The sequence below is a fragment of the Homarus americanus genome, unplaced genomic scaffold (assembly GCF_018991925.1).
Source record: "Homarus americanus isolate GMGI-L3 unplaced genomic scaffold, GMGI_Hamer_2.0 scaffold6317, whole genome shotgun sequence".
NCBI classification, from domain to species: Eukaryota; Metazoa; Arthropoda; class Malacostraca; order Decapoda; family Nephropidae; genus Homarus; species Homarus americanus.
In genome coordinates this window covers 3,961,026-3,983,801 of record NW_024730668.1, presented here as the reverse complement: position 1 = coordinate 3,983,801, position 22,776 = coordinate 3,961,026, and the positions used below count along the sequence as shown (strand labels likewise).

At 42.3% G+C, this 22,776-nt stretch overlaps 1 protein-coding gene across 1 annotated transcript in view; it reads right to left on the bottom strand.

Annotated features, from left to right (window-relative positions):
• Window positions 1-22,551, bottom strand: part of LOC121867196 (unconventional myosin IC-like) — a 47,264-nt gene extending 24,713 nt beyond the window's left edge. Inside the window, 5 exon segments of the mRNA XM_042367005.1 lie at window positions 1,749-1,819; window positions 3,196-3,249; window positions 3,251-3,306; window positions 9,981-10,131; window positions 22,447-22,551. Coding sequence (XP_042222939.1) covers window positions 1,749-1,819; window positions 3,196-3,249; window positions 3,251-3,306; window positions 9,981-10,131; window positions 22,447-22,457 — 343 coding nt within the window. The 5' untranslated portion in view covers window positions 22,458-22,551.
• Between the last annotated feature and the right edge of the window lie 225 nt (window positions 22,552-22,776).

Here is a 22,776-nt window from a genome sequence, read left to right as displayed (position 1 = left end):
AGATAAGGTTGGGTTAGCGTTAAATTAGTTCTTAGGTTAGCGTAAAGTTAATTCGTTATGTTAGATTAGTTTAGTTTGTTAGGAAAGGTAAGGTTAACATTTGGGTGTTTAAACCTGAGGTGGAATAAGCCGGGGTGTCTAATTTTCAGGTGATCCTCTTGGTGTTGCATTTTATTGCCTCATGACCACCTAATGGCTACTGACTCGGGAACTAAAGGTCACGGCCCCACAACCTGATACCCGACACTTGACCCATAGCTACATCACCAAGCAAGAGCATAAAATTTCCTTTTGAGAGAGAGCGTGCTTGTATGTTACGTCAGGGGGTGCACAAGAAACTAGCTCCCGTGTTTATTAGGGTTCACCTGAAGATTAGACACCCGATGATTTGACACCAGATTTTATTTAACCTGAATACCACACACTCAACGCACCTCTTACCATACCATACTCAACCCTCAATACCACACACTCACCGTACCTCTTACCATACCACACTCAACCCTCATAAACTAGTACCGGTTCACACAAATGGTTCCCCCTCCGCCTGCCTCCACCACACCCATACCAAAGACTCACTTAACCACCGCATAAAATATTCTTCGCATCCCAAAACAAATCTCGCTAAAAAAACAACAACGAACAAAAGACTTCGTTAAAATATTCGCCAAATACAACGAATCTTTCTGGTTGTAATGCGGTGAGAAGTGTTGAAGGGCAGTCTGATACAACGGTACATGGCAAGGGAGAGTTAGGTTCTGTTCATGGCAGTTATCGTTGTGTTAGTCATCTCTTTCTTTCATCTGTGAGAGAGAGAGAGAGAGAGAGAGAGAGAGAGAGAGAGAGAATTTTTACGACTAATCGCATTTACCACAACTTTTTTTTCACCGGAATTCAAATTTGCTTTTTTTTTCTTCAACCATTTTTTTATTAACAAAGGTTTGGTGTTGTAGTGACCAGCCTGTATTATCTCAACCACTCTACCTCCACCGGGTAACCTTTACACGTTCTTCATTAAGCATCGTGACTGATAAAATGAGTGAATGTTGATGGTTAAAATGTCACGCCCTTCGCAACATTCACACTTGTATTTTGCCTGGAAGCGACTGGGTAACCACTGTCAACACCCCCATACACAGTTAGTGGGGGACATCACGAAGGAATAAAGCAATGTGTAGATTATGTTCCACCGCTCGGGTCTTTCAGCTCTAATGAAGGTGTTAAGATATGGTTTGTTGTGGGGTGGGTGGGTGGGTGGTGGTGGTGGGTGGGTGGGGTGGGTGGGTGGGATGGATGGATGGATGGATGGATGGATGGATGGATGGATGGGTAGGTGGGTGAATCGATGGATTCTATCTCCTATCATACCTATATTTCTGTACTTAAATACACAATAAAACACCTTTTCTACACACACACACACACACACACACACACACACACACACACACACTCTTTTTCTTTCTATACGGAGCACGAACCACACACATACACACAGCGACTGTTGGTATCTAAAAAGCAACCCATAATTAAGACGTTAAAAGGGTGTAAAGATCCGGGTTGAGCTGACTAGATGGAGCTGATGACGTGATGGAGGTGATGACGTGATGGAGGTGATGACGTGATGGGGGTGATGACGTGATGGAGGTGATGACGTGATGGGGGTGATGACGTGATGGGGGTGATGACGTGATGGGGTGATGACGTGATGGGGTGATGACATGATGACCAGATGACGCTGCACTGACCTGAAATAAGGATGCAGTGGTCAGCGACTTCGGCCGTCATGGACCTGTAGGCATTTTCTGTGATGGCGAACCTGAGAGAGAGAAGAGGTACACAGGTTATATGGTCAACACCTGGTGGGTCTTGATCAACACCTGGTGGGTCATGGTCAACGCCTGGTGGGTCATGGTCAACACCTGGTGGGTCATGGTCAACACCTGGTGGGTCATGGTCAACACCTGGTGGGTCATGATCAACGCCTGGTGGGTCATGATCAACGCCTGGTGGGTCATGGTCAACACCTGGGGGTCATGGTCAAAACCTGGTGGGTCATGGTCACCTGGTGGTCTGATCAACACCTGGGGTCTGATCAACACCTGGTGGGTCATGGTCAACACCTGGCGGTCATGGTCAACACCTGGTGGGTCATGGTCAACACCTGGTGGGTCATGGTCAACGCCTGGTGGGTCATGATCAACGCCTGGTGGGTCATGGTCAACACCTGGTGGGTCATGGTCAAACCTGGTGGGTCAGGGTCAACACCTGGTGGGTCATGGTCAACGCCTGGTGGGCGATCAACGCCTGTGGGTCATGATCAACGCCTGGTGGGTCATGATCAACGCCTGGTGGGTCATGATCAACGCCTGGTGGGTCGGTCAACGCCTGGTGGGTCATGGTCAAAACCTGCGGGTCATGGTCAACACCTGGTGGGTCATGGTCAACACCTGGGGGTCATGATCAACGCCTGGTGGGTCATGGTCAACGCCTGGTGGGTCTGTCAACCTGGTGGTCATGGTCAAACTGGGGTATGGTCAACCTTGGGGTCATGGTCACACCTGGGGTTATGGTCAACACCTGGTGGGTCATGGTTAACACCTGCGATCAACACCTGGTGGGTCATGGTCAACACCTGGGGTCATGGTCACACCTGGTAGGTCATGATCAACACCTGGTAGGTCATGACAACACCTGGGGCGTGATCAACACCTGTGGTTAAAGGTCAATGCGCGACAGGTGCAATAGCACGAGTAGCAAGGCAGGTGTTGCACACTTGAGAGAGAGAGGAAAAAGAGAAGAGAGAGAACACACACACACACACAGGTCCACAATCTGTTGCCCATCACCCTGAGAGCGATGTCACTTGATCCACACAACCTTCACCTGAGACCACCACGGCACTTTGGTGAGTGGAGAAGAAGAGGGGCGATGGTGGGTGAATGGCGAGGCTGGGGTGGGTGAATGGCAAGCTGGGGTGGGTGAATGGCGAGGCTGGGGTTGGTGAATGAGGCCGGGGTGGGTGAATGGCGAAGCTGGGGTGGTGAATGGCGAGGCTGGGGTGGGTGAATGGCGAGGCTGGGGTGGGGAATGGCGAGGCCGGGGTGGGTGAATGGCGACCTTGAATGGTTGGAGGAGTGGAGAGAGAGAGAGAGAGAGAGAGAGAGAGGAGAGAGAGAGAGAGAGAGATACCACACATGGGGCGGGACCTTGTAGTTGACGTTCCTGTACTTCTCCAGGTACTCATCTGTACAGCCCCAGGTCCTTGTACGGGTTGACGGAGATCACCACCTGCCCGATGTACGTCTGTCGGGGGTCAAGTAAACATTAGTACAACATTGTCAACAAATTAGGAAAAGTAAACATCGTCAAAAACTTTAATGATTCATGAATGTTGATACTATTACACATTTGGTAAACATATTGCCGATAACCTTTGACACTGGTACTAATGAGGGATGACGATATTGTTAAATAAAGGATACCGGAACTATTGACTGTCAACTGACGAGTCGGGTAAATAAAGAAAATTTAAATATAACAGGTAATACAACACAGGAGACACTAAAATGTACGATACATAATAGTTCTGGAAGATTAAACAAACAACCATAAGTCACTCTTACTGCCAAGCACTGGGAAATATGGGGGGAGAGTCCTCATCCAACACTGGGTTTATGATGATTGGAACATAATTATCATTACTCCATAATATAAATATATATATATATATATATATATATATATATATATATATATATATGATGCACCAGTAAGTTACTAACGACATGACCAGAGAGGCACTCCCCCACACACAACAGACGCGGCACTGACCCTCCCACCCATCAGTGCAACACCCCTGAGGATCAAGTGTGTTGTTAGTGAAAACAAGAGATTCAAATAACTGAATCAAACAACACAACGAAAACACCACTACTGCCTAACACCACACCCACTAGTTTGAATATTTTTACCATCTAAAAAAATAAAAACCTCAATTTCCTAATCATGTCTTCACTTAGCAACTATATTTTAACCCAGACGCTCTTCACACCGTAACACTATATCACCAGTGACCGCCAGCCACCAAAGGACGGCCGCCCGTACTTTACTAATAAATTACCAATATTCACAAGCAACTGTTTATCTAGGTTTATCCACTACACCTTCCACACCACACCTGCTTACACCTTTCAAGAATGGGGAGGGATGAGAGGGGGGAGGGGTCAGAGGGGGGAGAGATGAGAGGGGGGAGGGGATCACTTGCACCCCCCTCAATCCGTTGTTTAATTATATAGTCAAGGATAATGTGTATGAATGATATACAAGACAATGGTAGCATGATACACAAGAGACTAATACAAATATAAGAACATAATATTATACAACTAATTCGTAAATAAAAACATAATGTACACGACGGTGATTCACATATTGTATTCATCACCCAATGTCAACCGCTGCTGGGACGCCACATGTAGAGTTCCTATGTAAACAAACAATCCAGTGGTGTCGGAATACTGCACACGATGCTCTCACGTCACCCACCCACTCCTCACACGAGGGAAAATAAGTATCAGTTTGTCAGTAAGGAAAGGTAAGCACTGGGTTAGGATTACAATCATTCGGATCAATTATACCATTTTAGGATTATCAGATCACCTGAAGATTAACCCCCTTAGTTTATTTTGCTTATATCCCAGTGCTTTTTACAGGACTGATGACGTGGCTGAATTCCCAATACTAAATTCTATCACATTCTTTTCCAACGACTCGGATTATACTTGTATGGCCAGTTTTTTCTTCATTCATATACTCCATAAGAGAATCAATTCGAGGCTATGGAGTTAAATATTATATCTCCACAACTCTCCCATGGACGTTATCAACACAGACGTCTCGAGTTGTTTTAAAATAGATGAGGTTTTATCACGTGAAGTAAACACCAGGGATGGAGTGATACAGTATCTGTCATTAAGTGGCGGCGGTGGGGGAGGGGGGGGGGGTGTTTTAGATATGTACAGTACAGTCCCCCCGTCCCCTGCCCATCAGTAGTCCCGTCAGTTCTCTCTCCCATTCATGAATCAGAATCCGAGACATCACACAGTAGGCCATCTATGTGTGATGTCTCGGATTCATAGGTTCATATGAGTCTCAGGGTTCATGGATGGGAGAGAGGACTGACAGGAATCTTTTTCGGGGTTAGGTTAGGTCGAGTCAGATTAAGTCTAGGTTGGTGAGTGATACGTAATTACTCAAGAACCAATCAGAAGACGTAATGATATACAAGGACCAATCATTACACGCAAAGTCCACATAAAAGTGTATTCTGACAACATAAATGAGAGGACCAACTGTGACCTAGATGTTTACATGTGTGGGTAGGAAACATTGCCTAACTTAGCGGCTTCTCCTCCGACGCCTACACCCCCTCTAACGCTCAGGAAATTACTAAGAGGGCGACTATCACATGAGGACCACCACCACATGACAACATCGACACATAACACCCACATAGCGCACCAACACCAGATACACACCCACAGTCTCACATTCAAACACCCACATACTCACCGCTACACACCCACACACTACACACACACACCACACACACACTTATGTAATACTTCGACTGCATTCCAAGACCTGTTACACTCGTAGTCCTACTTAACCACAAGTTAACAGTGGCACTTACACAACACACGACGTACACTGATTCTTGGAAATGATCTATTGGAGAGAAGAGAGAGAGAGAGAGAGAGAGAGAGAGGAAAGATAAAGAGAGGAAAGATAAAGAGAGAGGAGAGAGAGAGAGATAAAAGAGACAATATGAAACACTGAGATACATACAAGTCAGAATGTGTGTGTGTGTGTAATAATAATAATAATAATAATTAACGGTTTATTGAAAGGCTAGGTATATCAGTTCTTGGGAATGTTAATAAATAAAGACATATGCAATAAGACATATAGTAACTTAGATGGGATCAGCTAAATACAGTTCATTTCAACATAGTGACAGTGTGGAGTGTTTCTGGGAGGAATACACTGATTTATTACATGTGATAATTTTACAATGGTTGGGACTTGTTTTATAGCGAGTTCGTGCACGTATGGGCTGGATGCGGTTGGGTGTCGAACAGCAATTCTCGGACGGTCTGTTGTAGGGCGGTGTCGGGGATGGTGTAGTTTACAATTTAGATGAGTGTGGTGTGTGTGTGTGTGTGTGTGTGTGTGTGTGTGTGTGTGTGTGTGTGTGTACTCAAAAACATTTAACTAACCAACACACACACAGGTAAGGTATGTCAAGGTGAGGAACTTCTGGTGGTGGCAGCTGTCCTAGAAACAATTACAACTTGACACTCCATCATCTCACCTCCACCCTCACCCTCCCTCGTCCCCCACCACCCTCACCTCCCTCGTCCCCCACCACCCTCACCCTCCTTCTCTCCCCACCACCCTCACCTCCCTCGTCCCCCACCACCTCACCCTCCCTCTCCCACCACCTCACCTCCCTCCCACCCCTCACCCTCCTTCTCTCCCCACCACCTCACCCTCCCTCGTCCCCCACCACCCCCTCCCTCTCTCCCCACCACCTTGACATCAAATTTCTTTCCGAGTTAATGTTACTTGTTTATGATAATATTTAAAACCAATCGCCTGTTATCTTCACGTTTATATTATTAAAAAAATTATTTCCCAAATTTTAAATTTTTTTTTAATATATTCACCTCACCTGACGGTACAACACCCAGGAATTTTTTTATGAAGGAACTTTATACTGTAAACGTGGCAAAACATGGACTAATTACCTTAATGATTGTTTATAATGAGGGAGAAACAAGACAGTGTGTATAATGAGCAAGATACATTGTTTTCTTGTCAAGGGAAGTCCCCCCCCCCTCATACACTACCTCACTTGCACCACAGTCGCGGGTTGAAACGATTTATCACCTAAAATAACTGTAAATGAAAAAAAAAATAGTATATTGGCCTTTTGTTAAAAATTTTCAAGTCTGATTTCGTCCACTAGTCATAGGTGAGGTATCCGATAACTCAGATCCGTTCAGCACATCGGTATAAAAATAAAGAATTAAATAAGAACCTACTGTGGGTGTGGTCTCAAGTTAAGTTTGTTCCACGGCAATACAAACCGGTGTTAACATATGCTAGAGAGGTGTGGTGTGGTAGTGATTGGTGGTGGTTTTTTCGCTTAAATTTTGTGGTTTGGGTTTATATTCCATGTTTTATTGAATGTTTTTTATCTGTGTAATTTGCATATTTTTTGTGGTCAATAAATTTTACCTATCTATCAACAGTAGTGACGAGATATGGGAGTGGTGTCCGGCATGATGTAATATTCCTCACACCTGTTTTTCCTAATTACCATAAACCAGCTAGCACTCCTTAATATCTTGCGACCTTGATATAAATACGTATTGGTTTGGTTAAGTCAGGAAGGCCAATTACTATGTATGTATGTATGTATGTATGTATGTGTGTATGTATGTATGTATGTGTGTATGTATGTATGTATGTCAGGTGTGTGTGTGTGTCAAGGGCCAGGGTAGACAGCTATCAATCCCCAGGGACGAGGAGGCTTACAGCTGAGGACGTCACGCGTATCGGATGTGACGTCACAGCTTAACTAATGTCACCGGCACCGGAACTCTCAGAGGCTGTCACCTGTCCGCTGGCACACCCTTGTTAACACCTGACCTAAACTAACCTAACCTAACCCAATCGAAGAGGTGATACACAACTAATTCTTCGGACAATTTTTTTATTTATTTTTTATTAATTTATTTCTCCCACATTTCACACCTCTCTAGAATCATATGATCGTTGACATATTGTAGATTAATTGACAATAACAAACGGTAATTACTTCTTATCAATACATTATTTATCAGTTATCATCGAATATTAAATGTTTGTGTTATCGTGTTTACATACACTTAATACAGTCATGAGCCACCTTGTTTACACCACAACACTCCTGGAGGATTACAGTATGGCCGCCGAGAATACTAAAGACTATACCTCACACTGTCACTAAAACACACGTAGAATATAACATTAAACCAAATACTCTTGAAATAAACCAAAGCTAAAATTAGATCATCATAATTAAATCCTTACACAACCATGACTGCGGGTTTGTGTGGTGGTGGGGGGTGGATGTGGTGAATGTTGTGGTGGTGGTGGATGTTGTGGTGGTGGTGGATATGGTGGTGGTGGTGGATGTGGTGGTGGATGTGGTGGTAGTGGTGGTGGATGTTGTGGTGGTGGTGGATATGGTGGTGGATGTGGTGGTCATCAGAGCATATAAAAGCCGGTCTGATAGCGACCATCACCTTGAAGGAACTGTCTCCACAAACTGTCTCTGTGGCTGTCTGGCTTCTTCTCTGGTGGTGTCAGGACTCTCTTAATCTGTGTTAGTTTATTAAGACTCTCTCTCTCGTTACCCGGAATCCTTGGAAAGTTTAATCAGAAATATTAATACAAATACCAACACAGTCATTACCGTTAGGTGGGTGTTATCATCAAGGTAATGCTGCTTTAACCATGGCCAGATAAGACGCAGCCACGTTTGCCGAGATACTAACGTGAAATTATTATTCTATTATCATCGTCGTTTATTATTATTATCATCGTTATTTTCATTATTATATTATTATTATTATGTGAACAGTGTTACCAGCTTATCACTACTAATCACTGATACAACACCGTCTTCATTCTTTGTTGATATCACTAATGAGTTTTCCTAAGTGAGTGATATCAACTTATCAACCAATATTCCATCTCCGTTATCAGTGAATCAATATGGCGAAATATAATAACCGCTATCTCGTATCAACACTAAATATTTTATCATCGATTATAACATTAACATATTCCGTAATCTGTTTCAGTGTTAAATGTTGTTAAAAGCATCGACTCCCCCCCGTGTTACTCACCTAATGTGGGTTAAAAAAAGAGGCCACGGCTTAATGACGACACTCCATTACTACCGACTCTCCTCTCACCTGTGTTGCCTCCACACATACACACGCACCTCACCTGCTCACCTGTGTTCTAATTAGCCACTCCCGACTATTACATCGCTTTTGTATATGTTATTGACTGACTGACTGACTGACTGTACTGACTGACTGACTGACTGACCTTACAGAATGACTGACTTGCTGAACTCACTGACTGGCTAACCTTACTGACTAACTGATTGACTGGTTGATCTTACTAACTGAATGACCTTACCGACTGACTTGTTGAACTCACTGACTGACCTGGCTCTCCTGACTGACTGACTGACTGACTGAGAGGGACAGCCACACAAGTCACCTGCGTCAGACTGAAGGTGGGTTACACAAAGCGTCGATGCGTCACAGGGGAAAAGGTTTCAAGGCCCCACTGTGTTATAATGAGGAGGAGGGAGGGGGGAGGGGGGGGGGGGACCTTTTGGCGTCTTGGTGATGAAAGGAAAGTAAAAAGTTCGCTGACTCACCATTAAATATTTGAAAAGCCTTGATGTCTTTGCCTACACCCGGGCGAAGTCATTAACGTTTGATTGGTTGATTATGAGTTGATCGAGTGAGTGATTGATTAATTGGTTGGTTGGTTGATTGATTGGTTGGTTGATTGATTGATTGAGATGATTGATTGAGTGATTGTGGTAATTACATCTCTGGTGACACAACAGCTTAGGTCATATGCCGTCGATATTAATGTTTGATATAAGATAGACAAGGTACAAGTACACTTTATACAGTGAAAACTCTATTTAGCGGACTATATTGGGAGGAAAATCCGTTATATCGAGGGTTTGTTAGATGTGAAATCTCCATCTAGCGAACATAGAGATGAAAGTCCGTTATATGGAGGTTTCACAGAACAAGTCTTCCATATAATGTGATAGTCTTCAAGATATGAAACACCTATCACAACCCCCCCCCCACACACACAAGGGTACTTACATAAATCAGGTTCTCATGGTAGCGTTTCTTGAGGTTCTCGATGAAGACCTGCTCGTTTAGGTAGTCCTCCAGCAGGATGGCGTCCGGCACCCCGAACTTCTCTCGTTCATCCAGCACGCTCTCCATCCTCTCCAGCGCCGGCTTCTTGCTCCTGTAGGAAGAGAAAAAAAAATTATACATTTTTCTGCTACAGGTATATTAACATCTGTTCACCTGAAGATTAGCCCCAGTTTATTTCATCTCATCATCAATCCTTAATCGAAAACACAAAAAAATAAAACAATATCAATTATCTATTAAAGGGTAACCGTGAATTAGTCAGTGGCTTCAAGTGCGAAATACACCCCTCAGTCAGGTCAGGAAAGGCGGAGAGTTGTCTAGATACAGAACCTAAAATTTATCATCAGTTGTAAAGTTATAAGTATATACATAAACGGCTTACCCTTCATAAACAAATACAGAAAAGTGGTGGGTGTGGTGTGTGTGTGTGTGTGTGTGTGTGTGTGTGTGTGTGTGTCCCGTCCTGTTTATCGCCACTCGCCACAGATCGACTACAGTCAATGATCCGCGGTCAATAACCCATCAATTATCTCTTAATGCTAATGTAATAAGAGGCCGATGGTGGTAATTATTTCCGTGATATTAAGGGAGGAGGAGGGGGGTGACCATAAGTAAAACACAGGTCATAACCAAGTGTCTCCCACACATCCACACCCGAGACCAAATCCACAAGTATCTCACATCCTCCAACCATCCCTCATCCACACGCCTGTCTCACACCATCCACTCACCCATCACAACAAACTGGTGAACCCAAGAACTCTTTTTTTTTCCTATACACTTCCCAGCATCTCACCTTAACCCTAACACACGAGGGATGTTTACTAACTAGTGTATGACGACTGATCAACCAGGCTATTGCTATCTTGCCCACGCTACGTACGAGCTCTAAACAGGACGTGTAAATCATTTGGCGGAAGTAACCAAATTCCCCTTAACACTTTATCCACTATTATTATTACATCTCGTGAATTAAATCGTCTATGATACTTAACCCTAACAAAGGCTATACCATAACACTTAAAAGTTATTGGTATATGTTCCAGAGAAATGCTCTCGTTCTGCAATATATTCCACCAGGTATGACCAGGTAATGAGCAGCAACAACCCCCTTACCATGAGAGTATGACACACCCCCTCTCTCTCTCTCGTCCTCGACACCCAGGTATAAAAAAATTTGATAAAAGAAATAATAAGACGAGGAAACGAGTGGTGATTCATTGGGGGTGGTGGGAGGAGGGGGTGAGGGAGGGAGTTATGATGAGGAGGACGAGGATGGGGAGGAGAGGAAGAAGGGGGAGGAGAAAGAGCAAGAGGGAGGGAGGGAGGGGGAAGGAAGGGGTAGGAAGAAGAGGAGTTGAGGAGAGGGAGGCCACTGGCGCCAGCTCAGGGAGAGATTCTCACTAGACAAGTTCCCCCCTTAACTGATAAAACAACAACCCGACACCAAGCTACGTATATCAAAACTAATTTAATATAATTTACATAAAAATAAATTAAATATAAATAAAAACACGTAAAAAAAATGATAAAATATTACAAAAACACAAACACAATCATACTTAATAAAACAAATAGAATAATACTTTAGAAATACAACACGATAAAAAAAACAAAAATAAAAAAAACACAAGACAAACATGACACAGGAAGATAATTTGAGATATATTACAACAATAAACACGACCTACATTATATTTACGACAGCCACAAACACATTTACCCAACGTTGGAGAAAGACGTAACAAACCCAGGCGTGCTGTCACTTGTTACATGACAAATGAGAATTAATTCAGCCTCAACTAGCACTCGGTTGGTAGCTGGTAGTTAACAGGAGTGGAGTAATTAGTAGTAATTAAATAGAAGGTGTCATTAATGGCAACAACACTGGCCACGTCACCACACACACACACACACACACTTACCGCAGTGACGCAACTCAGCTAGAAAAGGGGACAACCACACAATATAATAGAGCTCTCTCTCTCTCTCTCTCTCTCTCCCTCTATTCTCTCCTCTCTCTTTCTCTCCACTTCTCTTCTCTCTCCTCCGTTCATCACATTGTCTGTCTATAATTCTGTATGTCTGCCTCTCTCCCATTACTGTGTGCAAGGAGAGAGAGAGAGAGAGAGAGAGAGAGAGAGAGAGAGAGAGAGAATTATCAACCTTCATTATCCAAAGTATTCGTTCCTTTTATTTCCTCAGGGACAACCAGAATGGGTGTCAGGGCGGAGGGGGGTCAGTCTGCCTAAGGAGGAGCTACTCACTTCCCTCTTCACCACACCACGTCCTCACACCACCAGTCGTTACAACACATCACAACACTCGGTATAATAAGTCACGCACAACCTACAAACCAGCCACGTTGATATAAAACACACACGTACACACACACACACGTACACACACAAGGACATTTTGGTTCCACTTCTCGGATTTCAAGGACCAGTATTATGATGACTTTAAAAGACTTACGTATTTCTTTCACTACTGTAACTTAGGATTCAGTTCTGTATCTTAAGGGAGTCTAAGTAATTTCATAGCACAATTATTTTTTCTATGACTATTTTTCTATTTGTCTATTATTTCAACGCAGAATTCTAAGATAATCTATATTTTTTTTAGGTTTTGTTTCAACGCAGAATACCAAGACATCGAGCCTATTTTGGGGGGGATTAATCTAATATTTCAACGCATTATTCTAAAAACAATTGAAAGAATATAGATATTTTCCTATTATTTCTCTATCTTCTGTTCCAACACTGAGCATCTTAAAGACTTCAAAAGACAATTGGACTTTTTTTTCAATCACAGCCTTTCAATTACAAATGAATACACCTTTTTTTTCTTCTTTCGTTTCTCTTTTGTTTCTGAAGACAACAAAAGAGGCTGGAACTTTATTAATTGATTCACCTTTTCATTCACTAATTATATAAAGATTTCAGAATGTTTTATATTAATTCTTTCAAGAGTAACTTATGATTTCAGAAATAAATTTGAAAATATCACTATATTTGAAGACCAGACCAGACCTGAACTAACATAACTTAAACTGACCCAACCTAACTCAACCCAATTCAACCAAACCCAACCTAACTCAACCCAATTCAACCAAACCCAACCTAACTCAACCCAATTCAACCAAACCCAACCTAACTCAACCCAATTCAACCAAACCCAACCCAATTCAACCAAACCCAACCTAACTCAACCCAATTCAACCAAACCCAACCTAACTCAACCCAATTCAACCAAACCCAACCTAACTCAACCCAATTCAACCAAACCCAACCTAACTCAACCCAATTCAACCCAAACGTCAACGACCGAAACAACAGCACTACTGACCATCTTTATTAAATACAATTAGGCACTTAAAGGCTAAACAATTACGATATAGTCCAATTATCACTCCTGACCTTCATCACAGGTAAATAGTTAATGACATATATAAGAATAGAACTAATTGTAATAAGCTAATTACCTATTAAGCTTACCCGCACCGCAGCTTATTTCATCTGGTGATTAAACGCCACCGCGCTATCTGGGTTGGGGTTGGGATGGGGTTGGGATGGGGTGGGGTTGGGATGGGGGTGGGGTTGGGATGGGGTTGGGATGGGTTGGGATGGGTTTGGGATGGGGTTGGGATGGGTTTGGGATGGGGTTGGGTTTGATAAAAAATAAAATAAACAAGTATAGAACGAAGCCCCGAGTCATTATTTCCAACACAATTACCTGCAGTTTCTCTCAACCCAATTACCAGTAAACTATTTCAATAACATGCAGTGAGAGGGGAGGGGAAGAGAGAAGGAGAAGAGGAAGGGGGGAGGGAGAGGGGAGGGGAAGAGGAGGGGGGTCGAAGTAGGCCGCGCATGGTGTAGTGGTGGTGGTGGTTAGGTAGGGGGTGACGCAACAAACAAGACTCCAGCGTTGGGAAACTTTTTTTTTTTAGTTTAACAAATTTATTGACAAAGCTTGGAGTACAGTTTACTTATTTTGAGTAATTCAGTCAGGTCTTGACACTGAGGGTGGTATCACTTCTCACTGCCACGCAGGACAGAGGTTCATACACAAAGACATGTGGGTGATGTCACTGTTCACTGCCATGCAGGACAGAGGTTCGTACACAAAGAAATACATCATATTCACCGACAGTATATATGAATCTGACCTATATATTAGGAAACTAGTCATGGAGGCGAGGTGGTGGTGAAAGCTTGTATGTGTAGGTCTAAATAACTTGGTATATGCCTGAGGGAGATGATGCTGAGGAAGGGGGGGGGGGATTAGGAGGAGGTGGTAGAGAAGAGACAATTTTATTTTATTTATTTATTTTTTTTATTGGGCACCCCCCTACATCCTTGTGTAAGGTGAAGCGCAGAAGCGTTTACAGCGCCCAACAGGGAAGCATGCTAAGTTCATGCTTGCCTTTATGTCTCATGAGTTAAAGAGCGTAGAAGCCTAAAGAGTCAAGGGCGTAGAAGCCTGAAGAGTCAGTGGTTTATGTCATCAAGTTATTGGAAGCTCCAACAACTCCCTGAATACGAATTCGCAACTTTCGACTTACACTAGGTACCTACTTTACTGCTAGGTGAACAGGGACTAATGGGGGCTAGGAAGTAAGTCCAAACAACTTCCACCGGCCCGGGAATCGAACCCGTGACATCTCGCTTGCGAGGCAAGAACGGTACCGCTTCTACCACCGGTCCCTATAGAAGAGACAATGAGAAGGAGGAGGAAGGGAAAGATGAGATAGAAAACCTAGGAGGAGTTATATCAAGGGTTCAAAGCTGTGTGTGTGTGGCCAACATAAACAGAACAAATTCTCTTGTATATGTTGCACATGTTTAAAGTTCACGAGTTTACAGCTGGCATCACACTGACTTTTAGGCCAACAGACACACTATACAGTACACGTCTTCTTTAAGCTCAAAACACACCATGGGGAGGAAGAGGAGGAGAGGGGGGGTAAGAGGAAGAGAGGGGGTAAGAGAAGGGAGGGGTAAGAGTAGGGAGGAAGAAGAGAGGGGGGAGGAGGAGGAGGAGGAGGAGGATAAGGAGAAAGAGGAGGAGGAGTAAGAGGGAGCAAGAGGAAGAAGAGAGGAAAAGGAGGATTTTAATATAAGAACCCCCTAAGAAGACACAACCAGGATGTATAAAGGCAACAACACCATCCCCCACAACACGAGTGAGTAACCAGGGTGACCTTATCCTGGATGACGACCCTTCCCTTGACCCAATGTCGTGTACTCGGGAATATTACAGTATGACCCAAGCCATACCCAGCTGTTAAGGATCACCTGAAGATTCACCCCCCCCAGCTTATCTCACCTGAAGACTAACATTAATTTGACCTATTCTAACCTTGCCCCCGTAGGTAGCGATAGGACACGATCCTTAGAAAACATTAGGACAACAACCAATTCCAATTTCAACAGGTAGCTAATATCAGGCCTCACCCCACAATCCCTCCTCATAACTCACTCTACAACCCCCTCTTCATATCTCACCTTTACCCCCTACATCTCACCCCCCTCCCCCCCTCGAGACAACTCCATTCCTCAGCTGCCACTCAATGTAGAAGAAAATCAACCCAACCAAATAATAGCGGCGTCGTATTTTGGTGTGAATGAATCGGACAGAAGAAAATGAACGTGTCGTATAAATCAAGGTCAGATGAAGGATGGGGTGGGTGGGTGGTTTTGTGTGTGTGTGGGGGGTGTGTGTGGGTGTGGGGAGGGTGTGTGTGGGTGTCAAATTCATGCGTGACTTTAAAAGTACGCGCGTTTTTCTTCGCTTAAAAGGAAGAATACGTGTTTTCTTTTTCTTTGTGAGATAATCAAATACAGTATATGTTTGTGCGTGTTCAGTATATAGTGTGTGTGTGTGCATTTTCGCCACACTAACTCCTCCAGGACACCATCTGGCCAGGCAAACTCATCACCACTATTCACCAGACACTGTGACCGTGGCTCATACAACGCTCTACGTCCAGCCACGAATTATTTATTACCTAAAAACATTACCAACACTGAAACACACCACGGCTGCACCATCAAACATCGCCATTGCAGGAAGAAAGGAGGCAAACGTTCAATTGGCGTTAAATTCCATGAGCGTGTCATTATAGGGTACAGGTGAGGGAACACGCCTGACGCTTTTGATTGCCCGTGCTGGCGATGTTTGTTTGTTTTATTGTTTTTACAGTGGATGTCTTAATATTTTCTTAATACTTACCAGTTTATTGCATTATTGTTTAATCTATTACAAGTCTAATAAACTTGTCTACACTCGATAAATTTCTTTATACAGCATTACTAAAAGTCCCTCTACACTCCAACTCCCCAAGGTCTGTCAACACTCCAAATACTCCCAAGTTCTGTCTTCACTCCAACGCCCCAAGTACACCCTCACTCCAGCGCCCCAAGTACACCCACAGTTGATCGGGTCTCGTCTACCCACATCAATTAACACACGATATAAAAAACAACAACAAACCCCTTGGGAACGTAACTGGACAATCCCCTTAACACCCACACAAGGTCATCAGAACTATTGTTAAGACCACTAGCATCTACCCTTCCAATTACCGGTACCTTGGCCTCGGTAACTTCTGTAACACAATGCTGGTTAGGAATCACTTTAACTGTTCTTTGGGGACAATTAAAGGTCAGTTAGAAACACCGTAGCCATCAAACTGTTCTCTAATTAGGACCAGTTAAGAACACCGTGGCCACCTAACTGTTCTCTAATTAGGACCAGTTAAGAACACCGTGGCCACCTAACTGTTCTCTAATTAGGACCAGTTAAGAACACCGTGGCCACCTAACTGGTTTCTAACTGGAGATAGTTAGGAAGACCAAGACCATTAACTGTTTATTAACTAAGACCAGTTATGATCACCTAAACTACCTAACTAGTCTCATTAGGCGCAGTTACAGATCAAGGTCTCTCACCTGTTCCCTAAAGATGAACTAAGAATCTGTTAATATGACGAGAAGTTAATCCACGTGCAGATTTGCGTAAAAAGAACAAACTTAGCAAAACAAATATTAGGTAAAAGAGATTTATATAACAAATTTACGGTAAAATAATTCATATGAAAAGTCTCAGATTTATATAAAAACTACAAATTTCTATAGACTCAATTATAACATTTCCAAATAAGAATAACAATAGATATAAATAATAAAAAATACATAAAAACCAGAGATAGCTATAAATAAAAACACGAATTAATAAAAAAATAAATAAATGAAAAACCAGAATTAGATGTAAAATTACTCAATTTCATTTTCTCAAAGAGTAGGTCTTCATATTTTACTATTGTTGACAACACGATAAGCTGCAGTCGGTATCTTAGCCCAGCCTACCCAGGATGTTTACGTCTCTATCTGTAATCTACCAACGATAATTCCAATCTTTATCATATTTCCTTCATTATTGTATTTTGTTTACTTCCTGTGTGGATTTTATTTATTTATTTAATCATTATTCTTCTTCGTCTTGTCTTTTGAATTGATTGAATTGAAAATGTTTAGTGTAATGGGTTATATCGCTCGACCTGTTTGTTTGTTGTGGTTAAATTTCTGGGTCAGTGCTTCAAATTTAGGTTATATAGAAAGTAAAGATTTATGTAACTATAGATTAAAGTATAGTACAGATTTCAGTTTAAGTGTGAATTTAGGTTAAGTACAGATTTCGGTTGCAGTATAAAATAAGGTAGTACAGATTTACCGCACGTGTTAACAGAGATTTGGTTGCCAGTACAGTTACCCCTTGACAAACACCCTTGGTCTTCAACACACACCAACACGAGGAAGTGACCTTTTAGCAGCTGATCCTGAAATTTACACAGAATAGCGCTTAAGGTAAAGTTTACACAGAGTAGCACTTAAGGCGAGGTTTACCTGGTCTAGTGTTTACCTGTTACAGTAAATTAACACTACTAAGAGATGTATACACAGCAGGTAATCCCCCAGTCCTAATAGGGGCCCCGAGTTAGGTTAAGTTAGGTTAGGTTGTTAATCTTTAGTAAGTGAAATAAACTGGGGTGGAGATTCATTTCGTTAATTCGGTCATTATTATAAACTGTTTTCTTCTCTTATCTAACGACTTCTCTTATTCTACCCTTATTCACTTCTACTTATCATCGCCATCGTCATTCCCTTCTACATCCTCCTAATAATGTATATTTTATCTCTATGCACTCCTATTCCAATTCCTTATCTCCCGGTGTGGTCCGTCGGTCACTATCGAGATGTGATATAAGTAGGAAATACCTTGTTGTTATCGCTGGCTGGTTATCTGGAGTTAGTAGTGATTAAGAAAACTCAATCTGGCATCTCAGACCCACCACCACACTCGAGTCAGGTAGCTCACCCACGCTAACAAATAACCCTCCCTCCGTTTTCTATGGTGGGGGAGGGGGGAAGGGGGATGAGGAGAAGGGGAGGAGGGGGAGGAGCGGAGAAGATAGGATAGGAGAAATGAAGGGGAAGGGAGAGGGAGGAGACTAGGCTATGATGTGTTCTCGTTTTCAATACCGCGTCACCTGTAGATACCTCAGATTATTTCACCTAATGAAAAAAACACGATAACCTAATACAACCTAACCTAACTTAACACACCCTAACCAAACATAACCTAACCAAAGCTGCAAATATCGACAAATATCCGTGAAGCGCTGTACCCACACCCACACCTTATACAAATATATGTATATCCTGTAAAGGTTTCTTCACGTCAGCGTCAACGACATAAATATAACATGTTGACGGAAATCGCTGTGACGTTTTTGAGTCACAGCGCGTGAGAATAATGAAATTGAACAGTTCCACCTTGAACAAAAAATCCCAGAAACAAACTAAAGGTATCCAAAATCCTGAAATATGTCCTAATCAATTATAAGGTTAAGTTACAGTATGTTTAATTAGGTTTTAGAAAGGTTTAGTCAGATTAGGTTAGGTTAGATTAGATTTGATTAGGTTAGGTATATACGCGTAAAGTAGGTAAGGTAAGTACAATACCCAGTCCCCCTCAACCTCTCCTCGGCACACTCCCGGACCCTAACACACACACACACACCCTTATCCCATAAAGACTAGTATGGGCCCAGTCCTAATGCCTCGGGTCAGTATGTCCGTGCGCTTCCTTGACCTTTGTCCAGACTCGGTTGCTTGAAAAATGTGGTAAGCCTACTTAACCTGTAGTCGATCTCAACAGTGAACACGTTAAGCGCCGAGTAGTGTGGTTAACACGTGAGCAGTGTTACACAACACTTCGTTAAGTTACAATTATATCATTCTCACAAAAACAATGATAATGAGATGGCCGACTGGGGAGAAATTTTGAAGCACGTGAAATCAATTATACCAGTTTTCTGTGTACGATATAATGTGTACTAATTATAGTATGACACTATCAACATCTGTACTGTTACTTGCATTATTCAAGAAGCAAACTGGCTCCGTGAAAACAGGATAGCAAAATATCCGGCTACCGAGATGGAGACGGTTATTACCGGTAACTGGTGGGCGCGGGGAGAGGTCGGGTGGGTGGGTGGTGGAGGGTCCCAGCGGGCGTGAGGCTGGTGCGTGACGCTACACCCATGACGTCATCAACCGCCACCAGCCTCAGCCGTCAACAAGGGGACGTTTAGCGTGTTGACCTACAACCACAGGGAATTACCAGCCTATTTACACCCTGCTGAGGACCTTGACGCCTCTACCACTCCTCCCCGCTTACCATCCTCCGCCCCTTTCACCCTCCTCTCTTAACCTTCACCTACCCTTACCCACACCTGCAGGACATACGAGGAGGCTACTTAACTGTCAAGGATTCAATCGAGAAACCTTAAGTAACCCTAAAAGGTCCTTCACCCTGTGTGTGTGTGTGTGTGTGTGTGCGTGTGTGTGTGTGTGTGTGTGTGTCGTACATGACTTTCAGAGGAGCAAGTTTGGGAAATTCCGGTGTTTTATCTAATATATTTAAATCTCTTTAAGGGCTTCATGGCTCAGCAGAGAACAAGGCTGAAAACACTTTATTATTATTATTATTATTATTATTATTATTATTATTATTATTATTATCATATTACTACTAATACGATCATTATTACTACCACACCCTAATAATCACTACCATAGACGTAAGCCAAACCAGCTGATAAACTGAACCCCCAAGAATAAAAAGGCTAACGGAAATAAAGCCACAGGAAAAAAAGGTCACATGACTTGTATACATGATGGCATTGCACGTAGGTTAGGTTAGGTTTTTTCCGTGCCTTTTTTGTGACACTTTTTTCCTGGATTCAATAAAATACCCTAAGACACATGACAAAGGAAAAAAGTCCACATACAGAATTTTTTTTACATTGGATACATAATCACAGTATAAGTGGTGTGGTGTGGGTCAGTGGGAGCAGCAGGCGAGTGTGTAGTGATAATAATAAGTCATGTCCACCACCACATCCACACTACTGCCCAGAGATAACAGAATTAACCTCATATCGGCCATCTGACCAATTTATCCTCACCTCCCTCCCCAGTAACCCTAATTAAAACTCATGCAGAATAATATATAACCAAAGGGCATCAAAATTCAGTGAAAATTCCCATATAACGGACTGCTCTCTTTCATATAGTCCGTTAAAAAGAGGTTTCATATATAACGGATTACCCTCTCTAAGACAATTCACTTGAAGGAAGTTTCATATTTAACGGACTTGGATATAAGGGACTAACCTCTCACATAATCCGCTAAATAGAGACTTATCTGTAAATATACCACCAGGATGTTATCATGAGATATAACCCCCATATAGATAACAAGGGAGGAGATAACATGGGTACAAGGCAATATATATCCGACATTTACGATGGGATTAGGGGGAACATTATTAAAACAGAATTACATACACTAAACAGCGTCATATCCACACGTTAAAACACCACAGTATTAAAAAAAAAACGTCACCCAAAAGATAAAAAAGTGATAAGAAGCTATGAAAGATTCTTATCGCTTTGATTAGACAAGGAATAATGTCTTGATATTCCTAACCTGTTTTCCTGGCTGATTGGGACACTTTACTTTGCTGTTCTCACCTACAGGTATACGGTGTAATTATCAGTTACCACCTGTCTGTCACCATCCAAGTTACAGCTACCACCACCCAACAACCCGAAATACAACCAACATCACAAGTAACAACCACGACTAACACGTAAAACCACATTAAATTTCACAAGACCACAAATCAGTATACTAATGACACAAATTATTAACTGTATATACCTGTTATCGATATACCCACATCAACCATGGCTGAATATATCGTTTAATTTAAAAAAAGTTGTTCTATTTTTCTCGTTCACAATTCTAGGAAGGAAGGAAGGAAGGAAGGAAGGAAGGAAGGAAGGAAGGAAGGGCACAGATATACCCCTTCCCAAAACGGCGAAAAAAAATCGGCTAATCTAACCAAAACAAATTTTCCTGCGAGTTTTCCCCTTTTGATCTTTTTCCGGTCACCAAAACAGCGAGAGATACAAGACAAATACACAAGATACATAAAAACAAAGCAAAGAGCTAAAAATAAATAACTTCATGTACGTAGAATTATAGGCTAACTTATCTCTTAATTATACCGAATGAAAAAGTACCTCTATACACGTGGAATTATAGGTTATTATGATGATAGAATGGGGAGTGTAGCCCCGTATCTAGTCATGCGAAATGGCGTCAGTTTAGATCTGTCACCGGACGCACACATCACCACCAACCAACCATCACACTGATTAAATTAATAAATAAATACTATAATTACGAATCCTAATCACAAAATGAGCTATTAAGGCCATCCAGTATAATGTTTTACCGACACGCAGGTATTAAATTAGTTCATTATATACCGTATCCCTCGTATCGGCCTAAGACTTTATAAAGCAATAAGAATGAATAAAAAATATAGATGGGAGAAATCATGAATAACAAAAATATCGTGTATAACAAATCACAATTATTGAATAAGTTATGTATCTACAGTATACTGAAATTATATGGACGATAATTTATAAAGACAAAATCTGAATTATCTATATTATAAATACTGTATATGTAAAGTATAAACAAGGAGAGAGAGACTTTGATAGGATGGATAAGGTTGTATGCCTATGATAGCCAGCGTTTACACCCAACAACAAACACTGGAGTTGTTCAAACATGCTAAAGAGGCGAGACTCCACAACCTTATTACATTCTGCTGGGGAGGCATCAAGACACCTTAGTATGATCCCTAATCAATCACCGCAGCAAATGAACTATCCGCAGTGGAGCGAAAGACACGCTAATATGGTGGAAGAACCCGTCGACCATGAATACATTCCCCAATAATAAACGATAAACTTACGGGTAAACCATCTTGCCGGCACATATAATAGTGGCGGTACAATAAGCCACTATAGTACCTCCTCCACCAAGACCACTAAGGTTGGAACTGTCCACCGCACTAGAGAAGATACTGTACTTCGTTTCACCTGAGGATAGATGAAAGATAACATTCCCCGCGATAAGGATACCACCGTCACTAACACTATACCCACACACCCTCTTGCCACAACAACCAGGTCGTGTTATCGTCTTGTGGTTACTACTGTGGTGGATGTTTTGGAACAGGTCCTGGGTTGAGATGATGGTTGGTTATTTTTCCTCATAATCTACTTCATCATCAACTTTTTCT